The following is an 18,647-nucleotide window of genomic DNA, read 5'->3' as shown; positions in this document are numbered from 1 at the left end:
TCATGGTTCCGCGCTGCTGTAGTTATGTTTTTTTATCGAGGGGAATAGTTGCAAATATCAATGTATATTCCATGTCAGATATTATTTAGTAACGTTTCTATTTCATGCTTTATTTTTCGAGAATGTCTGTTCCAGAATCCAAGAGTGCTCGGATAATAAGGTAATAGATGTGTTGTTAATGGTGTACCAGGAAGTCAATCATTCAACTTAAAGTCCGATTGTTTTGAAGTGTCCAACGTCATTTTATAACAAATGATGTAACATGGTGTGCAAAGTTCAATGCAGGACATGGTCAAGGGAGTATTTATTGAGCGTGTTGTATTGTGAATCACATATGTTGTAACAATATTCCTACACACTGCACATTTGACCTGTATGTTGAAGTGATCTAGTGCAAAGATGGATTTTGTGACCGGACCTCTATTATTTTTAAGTGTATTGATTGGACACACGTGGGACAGCATCCCCGTAACACATGACCCCGTGAAGATCACGTTTTCCCCTGGAGATGGGGGGTTAATGATGAAGGTCTCTGGGCCCTTCTTTAATGATCCGGAGGCTCCTAACGGACCTCCTGGCCTGCCGTTCCCCGCACTCTGGGACTATGAAGGTGAGGATTGAACATTGAATCCTTGAATTGTGCTGCCACGGGTTAATGTGATGCAACTTGTTCCTGTTGTTAATAAGTAGAGTACTCGAGACATGCATTCAAGAAGCGTCGATTATGTGTTTTCAAGGATGTCTTGGGCTTTGAGATTTCAAAAGGTGAAAATGCCAATCCTATTCAACATTTTAAGAGTGTAAAATTAATTAATGGTTGTTTGCAGTGGTGGAGGCCTTTTTTTTGGACAGCACTACTGAAAATTACCTTGAGGTAGAACTCTGTCCGTAAGTATGAATAACATCTAAAGAATTGTGTATGGATTGGATCTTAAAGGTTGCATAGGTGATTTGCTTTTTTGGCCATTTTTGCAAAATTACTTGAAATCCTTATCATAACCCGCTTACAGCCACTGAGTTAGAAGTACTGACATGAAAATTAAACTTGTCAATCATCTGTGGAACGTGCAGGGCTCGAAAAACTCCAGCCAATCATATCCATTGCCACCGAGTTTCATTGGACAGTAAGTACGTCAATCAAACGGTCGTACTGCACTCCCCCTCCCCCCCTCCCCCGCGCCCCGCGCGCGACCCCTTCGTGCAGTACTCGTGACCCAGAGCTCGTGACCCAGAGCAAGCTCCTGTTTGTTGTTATCCTGCGGTATCTACTGGAACTAGTTAATCCACATTTGGACCTAGCAGTAGAAGACAATTTCCATGGCAGACAAGACGCCACAATCCCCACCACCACCACCACCACCAGCAAAGAGAAGGAAAACTCTTTTTCAGAGAGTAATTGATAATAAAAACGCTGAAAGAGAAAAACTGAAATCAAGAATAATCCTAGGCGCTGCTTTTGAACGTTGGCGGCAACTGAAGGACGAGAAGGGTCTAAAAACCGATGCTTGTGTGGCGGTTGACCTAGTTTCAAAGTTTATACCGTTTATACTCGGTAATACCGGTGTTGAGACGAGTGTAGCCTATTACTCGGTGTGAAAATGTCCACACCGCGGCAACCCTAGTGAAAACCAGGACTTCCAATACAATTATATGAAACAAACATACATTTTCTAAAAATAGTATTGATTTATGTGACCGTTTAATGTTTATAACATCTGGTGCAACCATAGCCGCGAGAACGTATTCTCAGCAGGGGGTGCTGTGAAAAAAAAACCCGGCCTGCACTAGACTCGCAACTCGCCACATTGATAAAAAAGATATATAGCAGCGCAGCTCAATTACACCAGTGCATGCGCGCACAGTTGAAAATCGATCGTTGTGTTCACTTCCTTCACACCATGGTTCACATCCAGCTGCTCACAGAACAAGTTTAGCGCACCACCGCTACCCTCACACTTTTTCATATAACCTTTTTTCAGCACTAGGACATATGAGCATTAAATAAATGCTGCGTCTCAACATGCCTTGGACAGCAGCGAGGATGACTCGCTTTGCCACGGGCCGAAACAGTTCGGAGCGACCACAGCCAGAGCGAACACAGCGGGGCAGAGGAGTGTCAGGAATAGTCTTTGGTGTACACATCAGTACGGCCTATTTGCACTACTGTTTAGTGGCAATGCAGTGTTTTATTCTATGCCTTTTTATTTTCGTATATTATTTCAATTAATACAATTTATTTATTCATGAAATCAAGATCTGGGCTTCAAATCTTTTTTCCAAATATAGGTCGTATTACAATGGGGTTTGTGTTTATATTCGGACCAATACGGTACAGCGGATGCTCACATGACGTTAAGCATTTCCTGGTGCATAATGTGACGCTTCAGAACCTAAAATCCCGTTTCTCCCCGTTGATACGACAACACATAACCGGCGTTTTCAGAAATCTCCACTTTGGTTTTTAGAAATGATCGTTTTCTGTGATAAGACAGGGCCTCGGACAGGGGGTGTTGCAGCACCCCCAAAACCCCTACTTCCCGCGGTACTGGGTGCAATTTACAGCTGAATGTAGTGCCATGTTGTTAAACGAAAACCTACGCTAGCATGGCTCGCTCTCGCGCATCTCTGTTCGCGCTCGTGCATGATTGCGCGTCCAAGTACTTGGAATGGGTGGAGTCAGAGTCAGCGTTGAAGGGGAGGGGGTAGGACCATTTGAGTTGTGTATTTTCAAAATCTGCTGGCGTTTCGCAAATCGCGTACCCAACCTTTAAGGAATACACCATTTTTGTATGTTTGATAAGCGTGTTGTAAGACCAACACATGGGAGGTTGCTCACAGGCAAACACATAATCAAACTCTCGTTTTTGTGTGTGTGTGTGTGTGTGTGTGTGTGTGTGTGTGTGTGTGTGTGTGTGTGTGTGTGTGTGTGTGTGTGTGATGTGTGCGTGCGTGCGTGCGTGCGTGTGTGTGTGTGTGTGTGAAAATGCTAAAGGCCACAACAACATGCAATATATGTTTATGTATCTCTATACTATGAATTTAATTTATTCCGTCATTATTGTGTTTGTTATTGTTCAGACATGGACAGCACCTGGTGTTGTTGCTGTCTGGGAGAGGACAAGCATTCCAGGTGGGCAGACCGTGATTGAATTAAACATGGTTTTAGAAATATATATATTCATATGAACATCAATTAAGTACATTTAGCCAGCATTTGATTTGAGTGTTCAAGTCTAGTCTATGTTGCTGTAGTCTTTGCACAAGGTTATGCACGTTGTCAACGCAACTCATTCAACATATATTGTGCATTGAACATATATTCAATGCATTAATGTAATAATATGTGCAGTTTGTTTTTCTCGATATTGTAAGCCTTTTAGTTTTTATCACATTAGAACATTTAAAAATGCTTTCCAATGGCCCAAAGATGCTTATTGTTATTGGATGAAAGAGGAGAAAAGCATTCCTTTTAATTCAGAGCTCTTGGATAGAAACCAATACCTTTCCACGATGGCAACCAATTGTTCCTGTGTACTGGGCCAAAAATCGTTTGAATTCTATTACCAAAATATTTTTTTTTTTATATTTGTAAAATTGCACTTGAAAGAAAACGACAAATCAATCCTATCCCTTTGGTCCCTTGTGCGCTGTGTGTGTGCAGCAACAACTGCCGCTGTCGTTCAATGCCACCGTCTCAGGGGGCAGCTGGGAGGGGGAGGCCCTCCTGCCCTGGGCCTTCTTCCCCCCCAACGTCAACAAGATGAATTCCTACGCCATCCACGGCTCCGGAGCCGGCCGCACCTACGAGGCCCTCCACCCGGTCCCCCGTGAAGACCTTGTGGAAGGACAGAAGCCCAACTTGTGAGTCCATTCGTCTGTTTGTTTGTGGCTGTGGGTTTTTGTTTTGTTCTTTGGGAGATTTTGTTTGGTGCAGTTTTTGAAGAGGGACATGTTCTCTTTTTGGAAAAACCAAAATGGTACCTCAAGTGCAAAACAAACACGGCAAACAAAGCAGACACCAATTTACTAAATTAGAAAACAAATGAAACAATTTTGCACACTTCGAACACTACAACGAAATTCCGAATGAATGAAATGAAAACACAAACCAGAACACGGAAAGATGTCAACAAAATGTGGTAAGGGCAAATGTACTGATAGCTCATTAGATCTCGATCATAAACCATTGAGCCAGGCCGCATACATATCTGTGGTCTTACCCAGAAAATCCTTCTCCTGATAAATGTACTTATTGTAATTCGCTTTGGATAAAAGCGTCCGCTAAGTGCAAATGCAAATGTAGGTCATTTCTTATTTTTTAACATATATCTTACACTGCAAAATAATCCGCCAAAAATAATAAATAACTATGTATTTACAACGGGGTTATGCCATTTGGAGACAGCAGCCAGAGTACGCTAGATATTGAATGTATCCAACCGAAAGAATCCCATCCCTCCCTTCAAGCCCCTCTCCAATGCCTCTCACTGAAATACACGACTAGCTCGCCTGCTTTAGCAATACGTCTGCCCAGCCTAACGGAAGACTCATGCATTCAAGCGCAATGAGTGCAGTTGCAGAGTTAACGAGGGTAGCCGGGTGGGTCGCCAGGCAGACAGTCAGGCCATCCAATCAAATGATTGATTGATTGATGATTGATGAACAAATACGACAAAAATGCTCAAAAAATAAATTGCCTACCCGGCCTCCTCGATATGTGTAATGGTTGATTTGGTGGGAATTGGTCTTAGTGTGGTTTGTCAGACGTGAAATTCACAACCCAATCCTAAACACAAAATAAAAATGTATTCCACCATTTCCGACACAGCTTTACGTACACAAAGGTGTATTCAAAGGTGTGTCCACAGAGTGTTTTCACAGACACATTTCTGAATGCGGCCAAAAGGCAGTCTCCTTCCAAACGGCCTCTTTGCAGTTATATTTTCAAAGTGGGCCGAGGTGTTGAGTTCCCTTACAGATCAATCCCGTTCCGATGGTACAGGCATATTGTATACCGCCTCGCGGACTCCATATACTGCATATGCCTTCCATCAAAGGAAGTTTGCACGGATGTATCATAACTCTGCTGCAGACTTTGCTCAAGAGTGGCAGGACAGATTGCAGCCCACAAGTGACTCCTATCATTTATTACCATAGTCCCCCTGAAGACTGCCGCAATCTCTCTGCTTTATGACTGACAGCTCCTCGCATGGTCTGAAGAAAACACAGTCGGCTGACCGCGAGTGATTTCGATTTCTCGTGCCTCACTGGCTATTAGTTCAACGTTGTGTTTTGTGTCGTTTTTTGGAATGGCTTCCGAGAGTAATTTGTCTTTGATTGTGAGTGTAATTTCTTTCCTAATTCTGTCGGGGATGTTTTACTGTTACACTCCATGATTTCCCATATGTTATTCAGCTTGGCGTATACCATGACATTTGTCATGGATTTTGTTTAGTAATGATTGAACATAAATTTTTTATATTACACTAACTACTATCTCTCACTTTTTCTCTCTCCCTCTCTCTCTCTCTCTCTCTCCCTCTCTCTCTCTCTCTCTCGCTCTCTCTCCCTCTTTCTCTCTCTCTCTCTCTCCCTCTCTGTCTTGTACTCTCTCTTCATGATGTCTAGCCACCTCCTGGAATATTTCCAAGACTTTTCCCTGCAAAGCATCATGGGAGAAGGCTGGGTCCAGCCAGAGTCTGATCTCTGGAAAGGAAAGTGCTGATTGTAGCGAAACACACTTGCTTGTTTTTCTTCCTTACATGCGCACAGAAACAGACACACACAAGGACACACACGCACACACACACACACACACCACAACAGAGTGGCAGGCCAATAGCAAGACCAAAGTCATTGACGGGGAACAAAGAGCAATCGATCTTTATTAGTTAATGATGTCAAATGGGCTGACATGAAATATGTTATCAGCTTGTCACAGAGTGTTAGATGGCATGCACTGGGCCACACACAATCACACACACACACACATGCACTTGACCACACACACACACACACACACACACACACACACACATGGACTAGGCCACACACACATAAACACACATGCACTAGACCACACACACACACAAAGAAACAGACACATACACAGACACACACAAACACACACACTTGCCCGCACAGACACGCGTACACACAAATGCCGGCACATCCACAAACTCACTCACCCTGTCACAATATCTTCGACATAACCTTAAATTGCCTCGTCGGATTGTGACCTCATGCGGCCGATAGGGAGGGGGGAGGAGGGGGGAGGAAGGCCGACTGTGGCATTCAGCTCTCGTCTGTGCGCGGGCACTGCGTCTCGGGGGGGAAATGAACAACGGCCTCTAATGGTGACTCTCTCTTACCTTGATCTATCGCACCAAACAGCATTGTATTACAATCACTCCACTAGCCTCACTGTTGATCAAACCGCTCACGCTAATCAATATTCAGTGCAAACGTCTTTGTAATCCTACTCTCTCTCAATAAAGATCTGAGTACTTTGTGTGGTTTTATTACCTGGCGAGTCTGTTTTTTTTTTCTTTCTCTTTTTTCCTTGATGTACAACTCAGGAACGAACGGAGGCCCCTTTGATCTGCGTGACACACGAGGGAACACAAGAAACCTTGGAGATACTTCTATTTTATTTTATTTTCTCCTCTCCTACCCCTTGCCTACCCTCTTCCACCTGGAGGCCCCGCGGAGAGCCCGCGTGTTTATCCCGGGCTCTTCTCGGATCAGTGGCTGGACAACCCCCACCCCCATCCCCCTCGTCCTCCCCCCCCCTCTTGGGGGGGGGGGAGGACGAGGGAGATGGGGTTGGGGGTAAGGGGGCGATTGATTTTCATGTTTGGTGCGTTGCCGCTCTCTGTGGCAGCCCCTAAGCCCCCGTATTGAGTCCTATCAGTTTTAATTGGCACCCGCGTCTTTGAAATGCGCGCAGTGATTAGACCCAGAGATCCCACCGCTTAAGCCCTCTCCTAATCATCGCCTGCAGTACTTTGCCACCGCGTTCTGCGCCGCTCCGAGCACGTGCACATGCGTTGCACGGGCGCGCACTCACATAGGCGCACACGCACACACACACACACACGCACAAATAACACGAAGATGCTGCAGTTACATTTTCAATAATACAAAAGTGTGTCAATAGGTACGAAATACGGGCTGATGGTCAGAAACACATGTGCTCTATATGTGTGTTTACATTTATTTCAAGGATCCCTCATCAGCCCCTACCTTATGAATACTAAACACGGTGAAACCATAAGAGAGATGTGCGCTCCACACCAAAACCCAAAGCATCTACTCCCTTTTAATTGGTGCGAGGAGATGAGCGAGAGAGAGAGAGAGAGAGAGGGAGGGAGAGAGAGGATAAGGGAGCTCCGTCTCTCTACTACAGATAAACGCAGAAAGGGCCCCCAGCCCTCCCGAAACCCTCCGCCCACCCCCCCCCGAATACTACCACCTCCCTGCTCTCTATTCAGAACAAGCTGAGCGGTAATGCAGGTCAGAAAACTTTCTGGTTAATCGGCCAGGCAGGCCCCATCGCTCACCTTCCAGCGAGGCGGGCTGTGATTTCTTAAAGTTTAACTAGTGTTCGAGGGTATGCATGCGGATTAAGTTGTGATGGACAATAGAAGGCAGGTGGGATGAAGGAAAGTGCGTCGCTGGCTCCGGCAGAAGTCGAAGAGAGCAAAAGGTCGGCCCCGTTAAAACCATAACGACCGGCTGCGTGTTCCAGGGGTTTTTTCTGTGAGGCTTAGATAAAATATAGATATTAAAAACGAAAAAAAAGATAGCGTAACAAAAACTTCAGGGGACTATGTGAAAAGCGCTTAGTTGGTCCATACCCGATTTAAACAAAGGGACGAATCAATGTCTCGACACTCTGTGTACCGCCTGGCCAGCTGCCACCGTCCCTCTCTGCCATCTAGACCTGATCAAACGCTGATGAGCAATGGTGCTCGGCCTAATTGGTCACACGCCATTCAGGCTTTAATATTAGTCAATGTTCCCCCAGTGACTGTTTAAGCCACACCAGACCAGACCAAATGACTCAATTAAATCCCATGATGCATCACCATCACTGTCTCTGACTCTCTGTGTTCCCATCCAGAGGTTAAAACGACCGGAGCTTGTTAGAAAGATCAGTCTGCCCTTGGACCTGACTGAAGGCTCATTCTATTCAAACTCTAATGTCCCTGTTTTGACGTCTGTCAGCGATGTTGGTGCATGATGCACGACAGGGCCGATGGGAGGGTGTGATGGGGGCTCCAGGACAAGGCGAAGGTGATGGTGTCTGATAGCGGCCAAGAGATGGGGTATGTGGGAGGGTGGATATGGGCGGTTGGCAGCACAGGGCTCAATTAAGTTTGGGAACTAGAAGTTAGCAACCCACTTTCAGTGCCACTGTTGCCAAGGTGTTCCTGCGGAGTTCAGCGCTGAAGCCCAGCGTCCAATCACATTACATTGTTTGACGTTATAAAGGCAAAGGAATTGGAAAAAAACAACCAACGTCATTCTTCATTTCTGAACCTGAGCACGTTTCCATGGTTTTACATGGTGAACTCTCCCGTCTGTTGGCTTCGCTGTATTCAACACGCCTCCAACGTGGCACCCCAGCGCTCTGATGATCGCCCAGCCTCGCGTGTTGCCAACGAAAGGAACAGTACTGCGTATTAAACGCGTTCATGCATGGATAACTCGGGGCCGCGGCGGAGGTTCCTGTTGTCGGGTGGCTACGCCGCTAGGGGTTAGCGTCCTCTGCATTGTAAAACAAAAGGAGGCCATGGAGCGGAGGAGAACAACAATACGCTGGTCGTAGTAATGAGAGAGTCGGAAAGGTTACACCTGTCAACAGCAATGCAGAGGAAGAAAGAGAGAGGAAGCGAAAATATAAGGTGACTTATTACTCAATCAAACATGTGTGAATTCATCAGTGAACGACAAGCTCTGCAGAAGCTTTGCAATTTGCGTCGATTCTGTAAATAAGTGTTCCGGCTGAAATCAGGGCTTTGTTAAACATATACGGTTTACAATCAACACAGTTGATGGAAATTAATTATTGCCAATTATCCGAATTCACGTGCCCTCCCCCCTTTAAACATCCAGCACAATTAGCCTCCTAGTGTGACGGAACAGGAAACAACACGGCTCATGTAAACATTATTAACAAGCCGCGTCAGTGGTAAAGGAACGGAGGTTGTGTTTTCTATGAGAGCGACCCAATATAAATCATGGACATTTGAGGCTAATTGATTGCATTTTTATCCGAAACCGACTCCTTGCCAAGTCTCGCCATCTGTCGTATGTTTTTAATGTTAGGTTAGCAATGGAAAAAAAAGCTGAATTATTGAATGAGAGGATCCGTCAATGTTATTTATTTGAATACAATAACTGTCAAATAGTTGATGTCGGTACAGATATTATATCTCACTGCCAAAGAAAGAATTACAGCCTGTGGTTGTTGTGTTGTGTAGCGTACACAAGCAGGATATATATTTTGTTATGAGCCAATTGATGACACTATTGTTGAAGGTAGTGCTTAAGAAGTTTGGTGAAACTAGTGCGCAACTTTCTCTCTAAGTCCTAATTGGGAAATAAATCACAGTGTTATCTTAAAAACCATACCATTAAGAATAGTGTTAATGGAGAACCAGGGTCATGTTGTTAATATTATAAGACAGGGTCGTTCTCTCTCTCTCTCTCTCTCTCTCTCTCTCTCTCTCTCTCTCTCTCTCTCTCTCTCTCTCTCTCTCTCTCTCTCTCTCTCAATATCTCTGTATGTGTGTGTGTTTGTATGTGTGTGTCTATTGATGCTTGCGTGTGTGAGTGTGCCTTTGCATTTTTGTGAGCCTGTGTGAGTATGTGTGTGATTCATTCTTCCGTGTGTGTGTGTGCGTGTCTATATTTTGCTGGTTTGTGCGTGCGTAAGGGAGAATATGTGTGTTTGTGAGTGTGAGAGAAAGTGTGTGCGTGTGTGTTTCTGTGTGTATTATATGATTGTGGGTGTCTGTGTTTGTGTCATTGTGTGATGTGTGTGTGTGTGGGGAAGAGAGAGAGAGAGTGGGTGTGGGTGTGTGTTATGCATGTGTGTGTGTGTGGGGGGGAGAAAGTGTGTGTGTGTGTGTGTGTGTGTGTGTGTGTGTGTGTGTGTGTGTGTGTGTGTGTGTGTGTGTGTGTGTGTGTGTGTGTGTGTGTGTGTGTGTGTGTGTGTGTGTGTGTGTGTGTGTGTGCTTAGCGTCTTACAAACTAATTTCCACCGCGCCTGTTAGCACAGCAGCTGTGGCGCGCTGAGATGCTTGTTCCTTCGGGGGCCGTTCCTTTGTATGTATATATTCATCTTACAGAGTGAGCAGCCAGCAAATGTTACGATGAGTACTACATAATCAAGCTACTGAAGGAGCACAAAAAAAAATCCACCATTCCTCACTATATTTCTCTCTTCTGTCCCTGTCTCTCCACTCCCACATCCCACTAAGTATTGAAGGGGGGGGCTGGGGGGGGGGGGGGGGGGAATAAATGGCATTTGCATGGATTAATAAATACACTGAGCTAACTCAATGTAGCTCACTTTAGCAGACAGCTCACTATGAACGCGGCTCGAGGAGAGGGCTGTCTTCACCCGGGCGAGACTTGGCACTAAATCTCACTTTAACCGGTCTACATGGCCTGTAATGGACACAAATATAGTCAGTTTAGAGTGTGTGTGTGTGTGTGTGTGTGTGTGTGTGTGTGTGTGTGTGTGTGTGTGTGTGTGTGTGTGTGTGTGTGTGTGTGTGTGTGTGTGTGTGTGTGTGTGTGTGTGTGTGTGTGTGTGTGTGCATATGTTCATGTGTGTGTGTGTGTGTGTGTGTGTGTGTGAATACGGGTATATGTTCATTTGCGTGTGTGCATGCATTCGTGCGTGCATGTGTGCATATGTTGATCTGCGTGTGTGCATGCGTTTGTGTGTGCATGCGTTTGTGTGTGCGTGTATATGTGTGTGTGCGTGTAGAAATGATTGATAGGAGAATCGGGAAGGAAGAGTTAAAAGAGGGTCTAACATGTTGGAAGCAGAACTGATGGTTCCAGCATTCGTCTGGTTTAGGCATCATGGCTGCTTCTGGTATTTATGTACAAGCAGCAGTCCAGAATTACCCTGTAGCCTAAACATTCTGTCAATATGAGCGCCGCAAAACACTTTTCAAAGTGTTGCAGGACTTTAAAGATAAGCATTAGTCTCTTCTTAATAGATGCCATCAAGGTCTTGCATGCCTCCGTTTTCAGCTTCCAAAGAAAGTTTCACATCTCGATGCGATGGTGGTGGCCTCAATAACACATGACATTACTATGGTATCACCTGAAAATAATATTTTATAGATGAATGCAACATCCACTCTGATTCCAATTTTCTTGTATTCTAAATGTGACATTCTCTACCTGCTGATGTAACTCAGCCACATGCCAAACAATAGAAAACTTATCTCTAGATACATAGAATCTACACTGCTCCGTCAATGTAACAGGTTTCATAGTATCATGTCACGGTTATTACTTAGCAATGGTAATCCTTATGGCCTTGGAAATTAAAGTCAAGTATTATCCAAAGCTGCTGATAATCATTATAGTAAGCTCTTAAGTTTTAATGTTGAAAATGTGATTTTCAACATTATTTATTCCTGTTTAATTGAATCAGTCCTCACCTTTTCCTTTTATGAGTTGTTACGGGTTCCTTAGTCTCAGAAATATAAATAGTTTACAGGGTACATGTCAAAGTGTTCAGCAACATCGCAGGCATGACCCTTCTCATTTGAACAGGGTAAGGACTTTGAAGAAGCCCCAATTACTCCTGGCGCTGCCTGTCCAGGGAGTTCATGTTACTTCCATCAGGCCCAAGATACAGTCTGCTGCGGTTAGTCCTTTCGACTTAAAACAAAACAGACTAATTTGTCCCTGCTGCCAAAGACCTTTTAAATAACTCAATGTGGTTTTCATATTATACTTGTTGCACAGTGAGGCAATCATTTATGGTTTGTCTGACTGTGATGTGATTACTGCTGGCTGTAAAACTATTTGCCCTTTGCTGATAATAAAGATATCCTAGATCCTGGACCTTTGATTGCTTTGAACTGATCGGATGATCACTCAGTAGCCCTGTACATTGATCGACTGACTGGCATTAGCATGTAGGCGGAGCTACGCCAAATCTCATCTGTTTCATTCCAATATAGTGCTAGAGTTGCTGATTTCATCAGGGTGTACATAATGACATGAGGGAACTATAAACCCTTCTCTTCACGTGATGCCTGCTCGGGGGGAACTAGATGGACTGCATGTTCAGGTTAGAAACGACCGGAGCAAAGAGTGCAATAATATGGGTTAGAGGCACAGATAGAGTCTTCAAAACCCAACTCAATCTTTGATCAGGAATTATAAAACATATCGACTGCAATAAATTAATAGGTGGGATAAACCGGAGGGATGTTGAAATCCCCCAAAAAATAAAAATATATATTCAGCCTTGCAGAGATACTCTGTAAATCCTATTAACACCGCACTGCTCATTTAGCAGACTGGGTGGATTCAGATCCAGGTCGTTACGGAGCAGGTAGCGGGTCAGGGGTTCTGGCTCAAGGAGGCCATCCGGGGGTCATGTGGACACAGCGATGGCCACATGACCGCAATGGCCGCAAAGCTAGTGCGTTAATGGCTGGGAGCAGAAGCCCCCATCCACTACACCATCATGGACTCCTTCGCCCACCACCTCTACGCCGTTGTATCGCCGGGTCCCGTAGTTTAGTCCGATAAGGTAAAACCAAAGACAATAAAAAGCTTAAACGCAGTACATGCAAAATATGAAATATAAAAGCACTACATGGTATAAATAATACCAGAACAACAACCCATACTTCCGCCGTGCGACACAATGTCTAACGTTCCAATGGTCCTTTGCTTCCAAAAGGCAGGTGGTCATGCCAATCCCTTTTTGATTACAGTGGCATCGGATTGACAAGTCAATCACACATGCTTCCAGCCCCAATGTAGCAGCACCAATCAGCTTACGCGAAACATAATTGATGCCACACCCTCCACCTGCATCCAGTGACCATGATTGGTCAATGCAGTTTGGCACTTATGTTAAATAGACGCAGCTGGTGTGTTCCAGTATCTCGCTGGCCTCCTTTGGAGGCTGCCTCTAGCCTAACCCAGCTGGTGAGTCTGCAACAGATTTATTCTTTGGTGAGTCATGTGTTATACTTTTGATGCTTGCTTCTGTTTCTCTTATTGTTCAGAGAGGTTTGCTGCGGCCTGTGATTCCGGCTCCTGTCCCTGTCATTGCTGGGTTTTTTTTTGGCCACCAGTCGTTAGCTTCAGCGAAGGACCGCCGCAGTGAGTAACGCCATGTTTATTTCATGAGCTGGATGGATGGAGATGTTTAGATGTGGTTTGGGATTTTGAGGTGGGCCTTGATTTTTGTGTATTGGTTCACTGCACACATGGGATCTGCACTTTCTATTGAGTTGTAATTTTACGCTAAAGTACTTGCCAATTCTGGTCCCTAAATTAGTTTTTGACATAGCGACAAATGTAGTGCATTTATCAAAATACATTTTTTTATACAACCTCTGCTAGAAGTTAAAGTCCTTAAATTGAAAGTACAACTCAATATTTTGGCATGTTTTTGTGGGAAAGCATACTCCTGTTAAACTTGCTATGGATTTTGCCGCTTAATGTGTTTTCAGTGAGGTGAGTATATTTTGTATGACTTGTGTTGATGAGGTGACTGTCTTGACTTTTGGGGGGGCCCCTTTGGCCCCCCCAGAGCAATGACTACCTCCACCGTACACTGAGACTTTTGAGTTGTAATTTTACGCTTAAGTACTTGCCACTTCTGGTCCCTAAATTAGTTTGTCATAGCGACAAATGTAGTGCATTTATCAAAATATATATAATTTTTTTTTACCCAAGACCAATACAACCTCTGCTAGAAGTTAAAGTCCTTAAATTGAAAGTACAACTCAATATTTTGGCATGTTTTTGTGGGAAAGCAAACTCCTGTTAAACTTGCTATGGATTTTGCCGTTTAATGTGTTTTCAATGAGGTGAGTATATTTTGTATGACTTGTGTTGATGAGGTGACTGTCTTGACTTTTGGGGGGGCCCCTTTGGCCCCCCCAGAGCAATGACTACCTCCACCGTACACTGAGACTAGGCCCTGGTTACCTTGGCAACAAAATGGGGAGAAGCGTCTAACAGAGCGACGCTGGGGGAGAGGCTATGGAATGGGTGGGAGAGGGCTATCAAGTAGAACCCTGGCTCACAGGAAGATATTCAGCTCTATCTGATTCTCTGCATCGTGCAGAACGGTTTCTTTCATAGTCTTTGACTCCGCAATGTGAAGCCTGGCCACTTTGATCTGGTGGATCTTGTGCTCTCTGATCCTTGCATCTTCTGGGCCTAGTATCGTCGGGTCCAACCCCACTTTGATGTTCCATGCATGATGCTCTTCTGGTTCAGCCCTACTTTGCTCCACCATGATGACATGCTCTAATGCAACTTTGCTGTACTATGCAACACTTTTCTAGACCATGATGCAATGTACCCCACCCCGGAGTTCTTCTGGTCCAGCCCCACTTGATGAACCTCCACCATGACTCTCTTCTGGTCCAGCCCAACTTTGCTCTACCATTATGACCTGTTTTGATGTACCATGCCACACTTTTCTAGTACCATGATGCACTGCACCAAACCATGAATTTCTTCTGGTCCAGACCCACTAGATGAACAGTAGAACGCTTTTCTGGACCAGCCCCACTTGATGAAGTTCTTCTGGTCTAACGGCACTCTTGTCTGGCTGATTCATGACGTGTAGCAGTGTGGTCGTGGGGCTGAGAACCAGGTGATTCTTATTCAATTATGAGTTTTCTCTTAGGGGAGGATGCTGTTTGCAGTCTTGACTTTAGAACACTATTCTTTAGGTGCAGTAACTCCTATGCACCTGGAAGCCACCTATTTGCTTCGTAATGCTACTTTTTTAGAAACTTGGTCATCTGACTTGGTCTTTTGTAGCTGGTCTAATTTAAATGATTGGCTTGTTCTCCGCCTCGACTGTAGGATTGTCTTGTCAACTGCATTCCTGGCTATTTGAAAACCCTTAGAGTTTTGTCACTATTGAAACATGATCTCCTTCCAGTTGGTGGTTCGAAACGGCGGAGTCGTGCAGATACCAGACTGGCCTGGATGGATGTATTTGTACCTTCACCCCATTCCGTATCAATCACTTGCTTATTGTTATTGTTTGCCGCTTTAATGGCCTGATTGTTAAACTGCATTGACCTGAATAGGCAGCTTAATGCCCTGAAGATGAGCCTTTACATATTTAACTCGAGTGTCAGTAGGCTACAATAATCAATGTTTCTGCAACCTCTGATTTACCACACAGGCAGCCCCATGGTGCTTTTTCCTTTTGACAGTTTAGTTTATGTTTTATCAAAATATCTTTCTAATCATCCAGTGAACATGTTTGCTATGAACTGACTTCAATCTTCATATCCATCCGCTAGAGAGCATGAGCACCAGCAAAGTTGCTATCACAAGTCTGCCTGACCTAACACCTGTTACTTCATGAATAAACTCTTTCAATGCACAAAGTGTTTGTCTTTATGCTGGTTTTGCTTGACATGCAGAGAAATGTATTGTCTTGCAATTCTATTCAGGCTCGCTTCTGTTTTTGAAGAATTAATTCAACATTTTTGTGATCAAATCATTGTATAGTGTCTTTGAAATTGTTATATGATCTATACTATTAACGTTGACAATATTTTAGACAATCAATCCTAATGGCGGTTACAACTACTGTGCAATACCATTTGAATAAGTGTCCTCCCTACCGCTTCTGCTGATCTAATATACACTCCAACTGTCATTTCTCTGTAAATGTTGAGTCGGTGTACTTTCATTGATTGGAGCTGAGCAGCTTACAGGTGCTTCCGATTAGTTAAAAGGGGTTTAATCAATCTAAAAACAAGAGTCACTTCAAGGGCCCCTACTTTACCAGCTGATCCATCAAACAAGTCGACAATCCCACGTCTTCTCTAACCAGAGTGGCTGATTGCTTCCATCATCACACCTAGTGGTAAACTGAGGGACCAGTGTTGTCTAGCATCTTAACCTAGCTGTCTTTGTAAATGGGGAATGGGTTAACCTAGTGATTTGAACTTGGTTCTATGAAAATCCTCACTGTACCGACTGTTTTATGAATATTGGACTTTGGATAAAAGTGTCGGGTAAATGTAGTTGAGTGCACACAAGAAGGTAGGCAAAAATCTGGTCGACCAATCACTGGTTGAATTAAACGATTGGCCGAGCTTATATCCGGCCTGCGACAGCCAGATATCAGATGTATGTTTTATTTTAGTTGGAGCATTTGATTTGATAACTGTTGGGATGCGATGAGAACGTCAACAAATATGACAACAAAAGAGCTAAAATAAATTGCCTACACTAGCTTTAAAGGAGCGTCAGTAGCAGTAGTGGCTTACACAGGAGCAGAGGGGCTTTAATGTAAAGCTGAGATGAAAATGTGACAGGCGTCACGCAGGATTAGTAAACCAAGAGGGAGGCGAGAGGGGGAGCAAGAGAGGGGGAGAGTGAAAGAGTTCTGACACTGAGCTCAGAGGAGACCGAGAACAGCAGGAAGAGCTGAGAACAGAATGGATCTGGGAGCCGCACAAAGGCACCGTGACAACAGAGGGAGTGGAGTCACAACGTTAGAGCCAAGAGGACGAATGAGAGGAGAGGGGGGAAGGGGAGAGGCTTGAACAAAAGGGGCACAAACAAAGTGAGGGGAAAAAAAATACGAGGCAGAAACAAGGTTAGAGCCAGAATTGGGGCTCCTTTGGAGTCAGAGAGAGCGCGAGGAGAGGAGGAGGTATGGTTGAGTGGGGTTTGAATCATTGCTGACCTGACACTTTGGATTGTGTTTGGTCTCTTAAAGGATATAAATACTCTCCGATACAATACAATGGATTAATAATAAACTCAGAAATACATAGTGTCAGGTGATGGTGAGGAGCCAGGCTCGGATGTGCATATTCACGAGACAGAGCGCGGTACTGCATCGGGCATCCCTTTTCAGCAGTCGACCTTCATGCTTTCTGCTCTACCTCGCGTCGTTCCTCTGCGCGTTCAGCTCATCTGTGCTCTGTCGCTCTCGCCATCTATCTCTGTGACCCTGTTCGCTGGAAGGCTTGGAAGTTTGAACCCAGTTTCACAATCATGATTCGGTACCAGTTTGTAGTGGTGGCAATCTGTCTTGGTGCCGCCGACACACACACACACACACACACACACACACACACACACACACACACACACACACACACAGTTGCCACTTTTTGAATCCATGAGTGGCTCCGAAACTTTTGTGTCACTCTAACTTACTCCTCTAACCCTGATGATCTAGAAAGAATGTGCGGCTATGTCTGATAGACTAAAGTGCATGGGTGTGTGTGTGCATGTGTGTGTTTGCATTTGTGAGTATGTGTATGTGTACGCACATGGTTGTGTGTGGATGTCTGTGGCCGTGTGCGCTTGCGTGTGTGTGTACGTGTTTGGATGTGCTTGGCTGTGTGCGCTTGCGTGTGTGTGTGTGTATTTGTGTCTATGCACATGCTTGTGTATGGATGAGCGTGGCTATGTTATGCACATGCATGTGTGTGTGCGTCTGTTCGATGTGTGCGTGCATAAGCTGTAACAGCTGGTGTTTTCATTTTTTTTGGCACACTCTCTAATGTGGCTGCAACAGTTAAACAGACCATTGGCTCCTGAAAACCCAACCACCCAATGGGAGTGCAGGCGGAGAGGGAGAGATAGCATCCAGCAGGTGAAATGAGAAGTGACTCCATGTGAGGTTTGAATTAAAGGAAAGGCAGTCTCTGGTCCAACTCCATCAAAAAGCCTGGAGAGTGAATTCACTCCACAAGCCCGTCCAGTAGGACTGTGTTAGAAATCTCTCTCTCTCTCTCTCTCTCTCTCTCTCTCTCTCTCTCTCTCTCTCTCTCTCTCTCTTCCCCCCCCACCCCCCAGCACCACTGTGTTAGAAGTAGGTGGAGGTATTGTATACTGTAGTGGCTGGTGGTTCTTCGAGATAAAAAGCCTTGTGTATACGTGCTCGGATCCCAGTGGACGTCAAACTAGACTATTTTAAGCCAGTGGCCTAAACCCCTACCTGCTCTTAAATGACAATTGATATCTCAAGTCTCTTGTTAGTCGCAGTGGAAAGGTGTCTGCTACTGCTGGCCTCGACAACAGTACATTGGAATTCCCAGAGCAGCGAATGCCTTTAAGGTCACCTGCCGTCCGCTCACTCGACTCTGATTGCATTGTTTATTTTAGTTCCCCCCATGCGAGCCCATTGCTCCTCAATGGACGTAAGCCTCAATTGTCGTGCACAGACACGCGCGAATCGGGATGCACGCACGCATATAAGCACAAATGCACGCGCATGCGCAGACGCACGCACGCACACACACACACTCATGTAGACAAACACACGCCCAAACATACGCACACGCAAACACGCATACATCTCACATGCACACAAAAACACATACACACACAAACACACACACAGAATACATGCACTCACAAACATG

General features: G+C 44.8%; 1 protein-coding gene and 1 long non-coding RNA gene across 4 annotated transcripts; both read left to right on the top strand.

The window, feature by feature from the left end:
- On the top strand, positions 1–7,364 carry c3h4orf33 (chromosome 3 C4orf33 homolog). Of its 2 annotated transcripts, XM_056587012.1 has the most exons (6): positions 1–160; positions 435–610; positions 828–888; positions 3,079–3,130; positions 3,662–3,861; positions 5,629–6,785. In XM_056587012.1, the coding sequence occupies exons 1-6, from the start codon at positions 105–107 to the stop codon at positions 5,723–5,725; spliced, it is 642 nt and encodes a 213-aa protein (XP_056442987.1). In that variant the 5' UTR covers positions 1–104; the 3' UTR covers positions 5,726–6,785. The 2 variants fall into 2 exon arrangements, with proteins under 2 accessions (XP_056442987.1, XP_056442989.1); XM_056587014.1 differs by lacking the exon at positions 1–160 and having other exon boundaries at positions 169–610; positions 5,629–7,364.
- Positions 7,365–12,710: 5,346 nt separating this feature from the next.
- LOC130379897 (uncharacterized) lies at positions 12,711–15,671 on the top strand. 2 transcript variants are annotated; one of them, XR_008895166.1, is made up of 4 exons: positions 12,711–13,203; positions 13,284–13,380; positions 14,763–14,890; positions 15,185–15,671. It is a non-coding gene; the product is annotated as an uncharacterized LOC130379897 (long non-coding RNA). The 2 variants fall into 2 exon arrangements; XR_008895165.1 differs by lacking the exon at positions 14,763–14,890 and having other exon boundaries at positions 12,943–13,203; positions 15,185–15,669.
- The last annotated feature ends 2,976 nt before the right edge of the window (positions 15,672–18,647 follow it).

Source organism: Gadus chalcogrammus, chromosome 3, assembly GCF_026213295.1.
Source record: "Gadus chalcogrammus isolate NIFS_2021 chromosome 3, NIFS_Gcha_1.0, whole genome shotgun sequence".
NCBI classification, from domain to species: Eukaryota; Metazoa; Chordata; class Actinopteri; order Gadiformes; family Gadidae; genus Gadus; species Gadus chalcogrammus.
The sequence above is the reverse complement of the archived record's forward strand: the minus strand, read 5'-3'. Positions and strand labels throughout refer to the sequence as shown.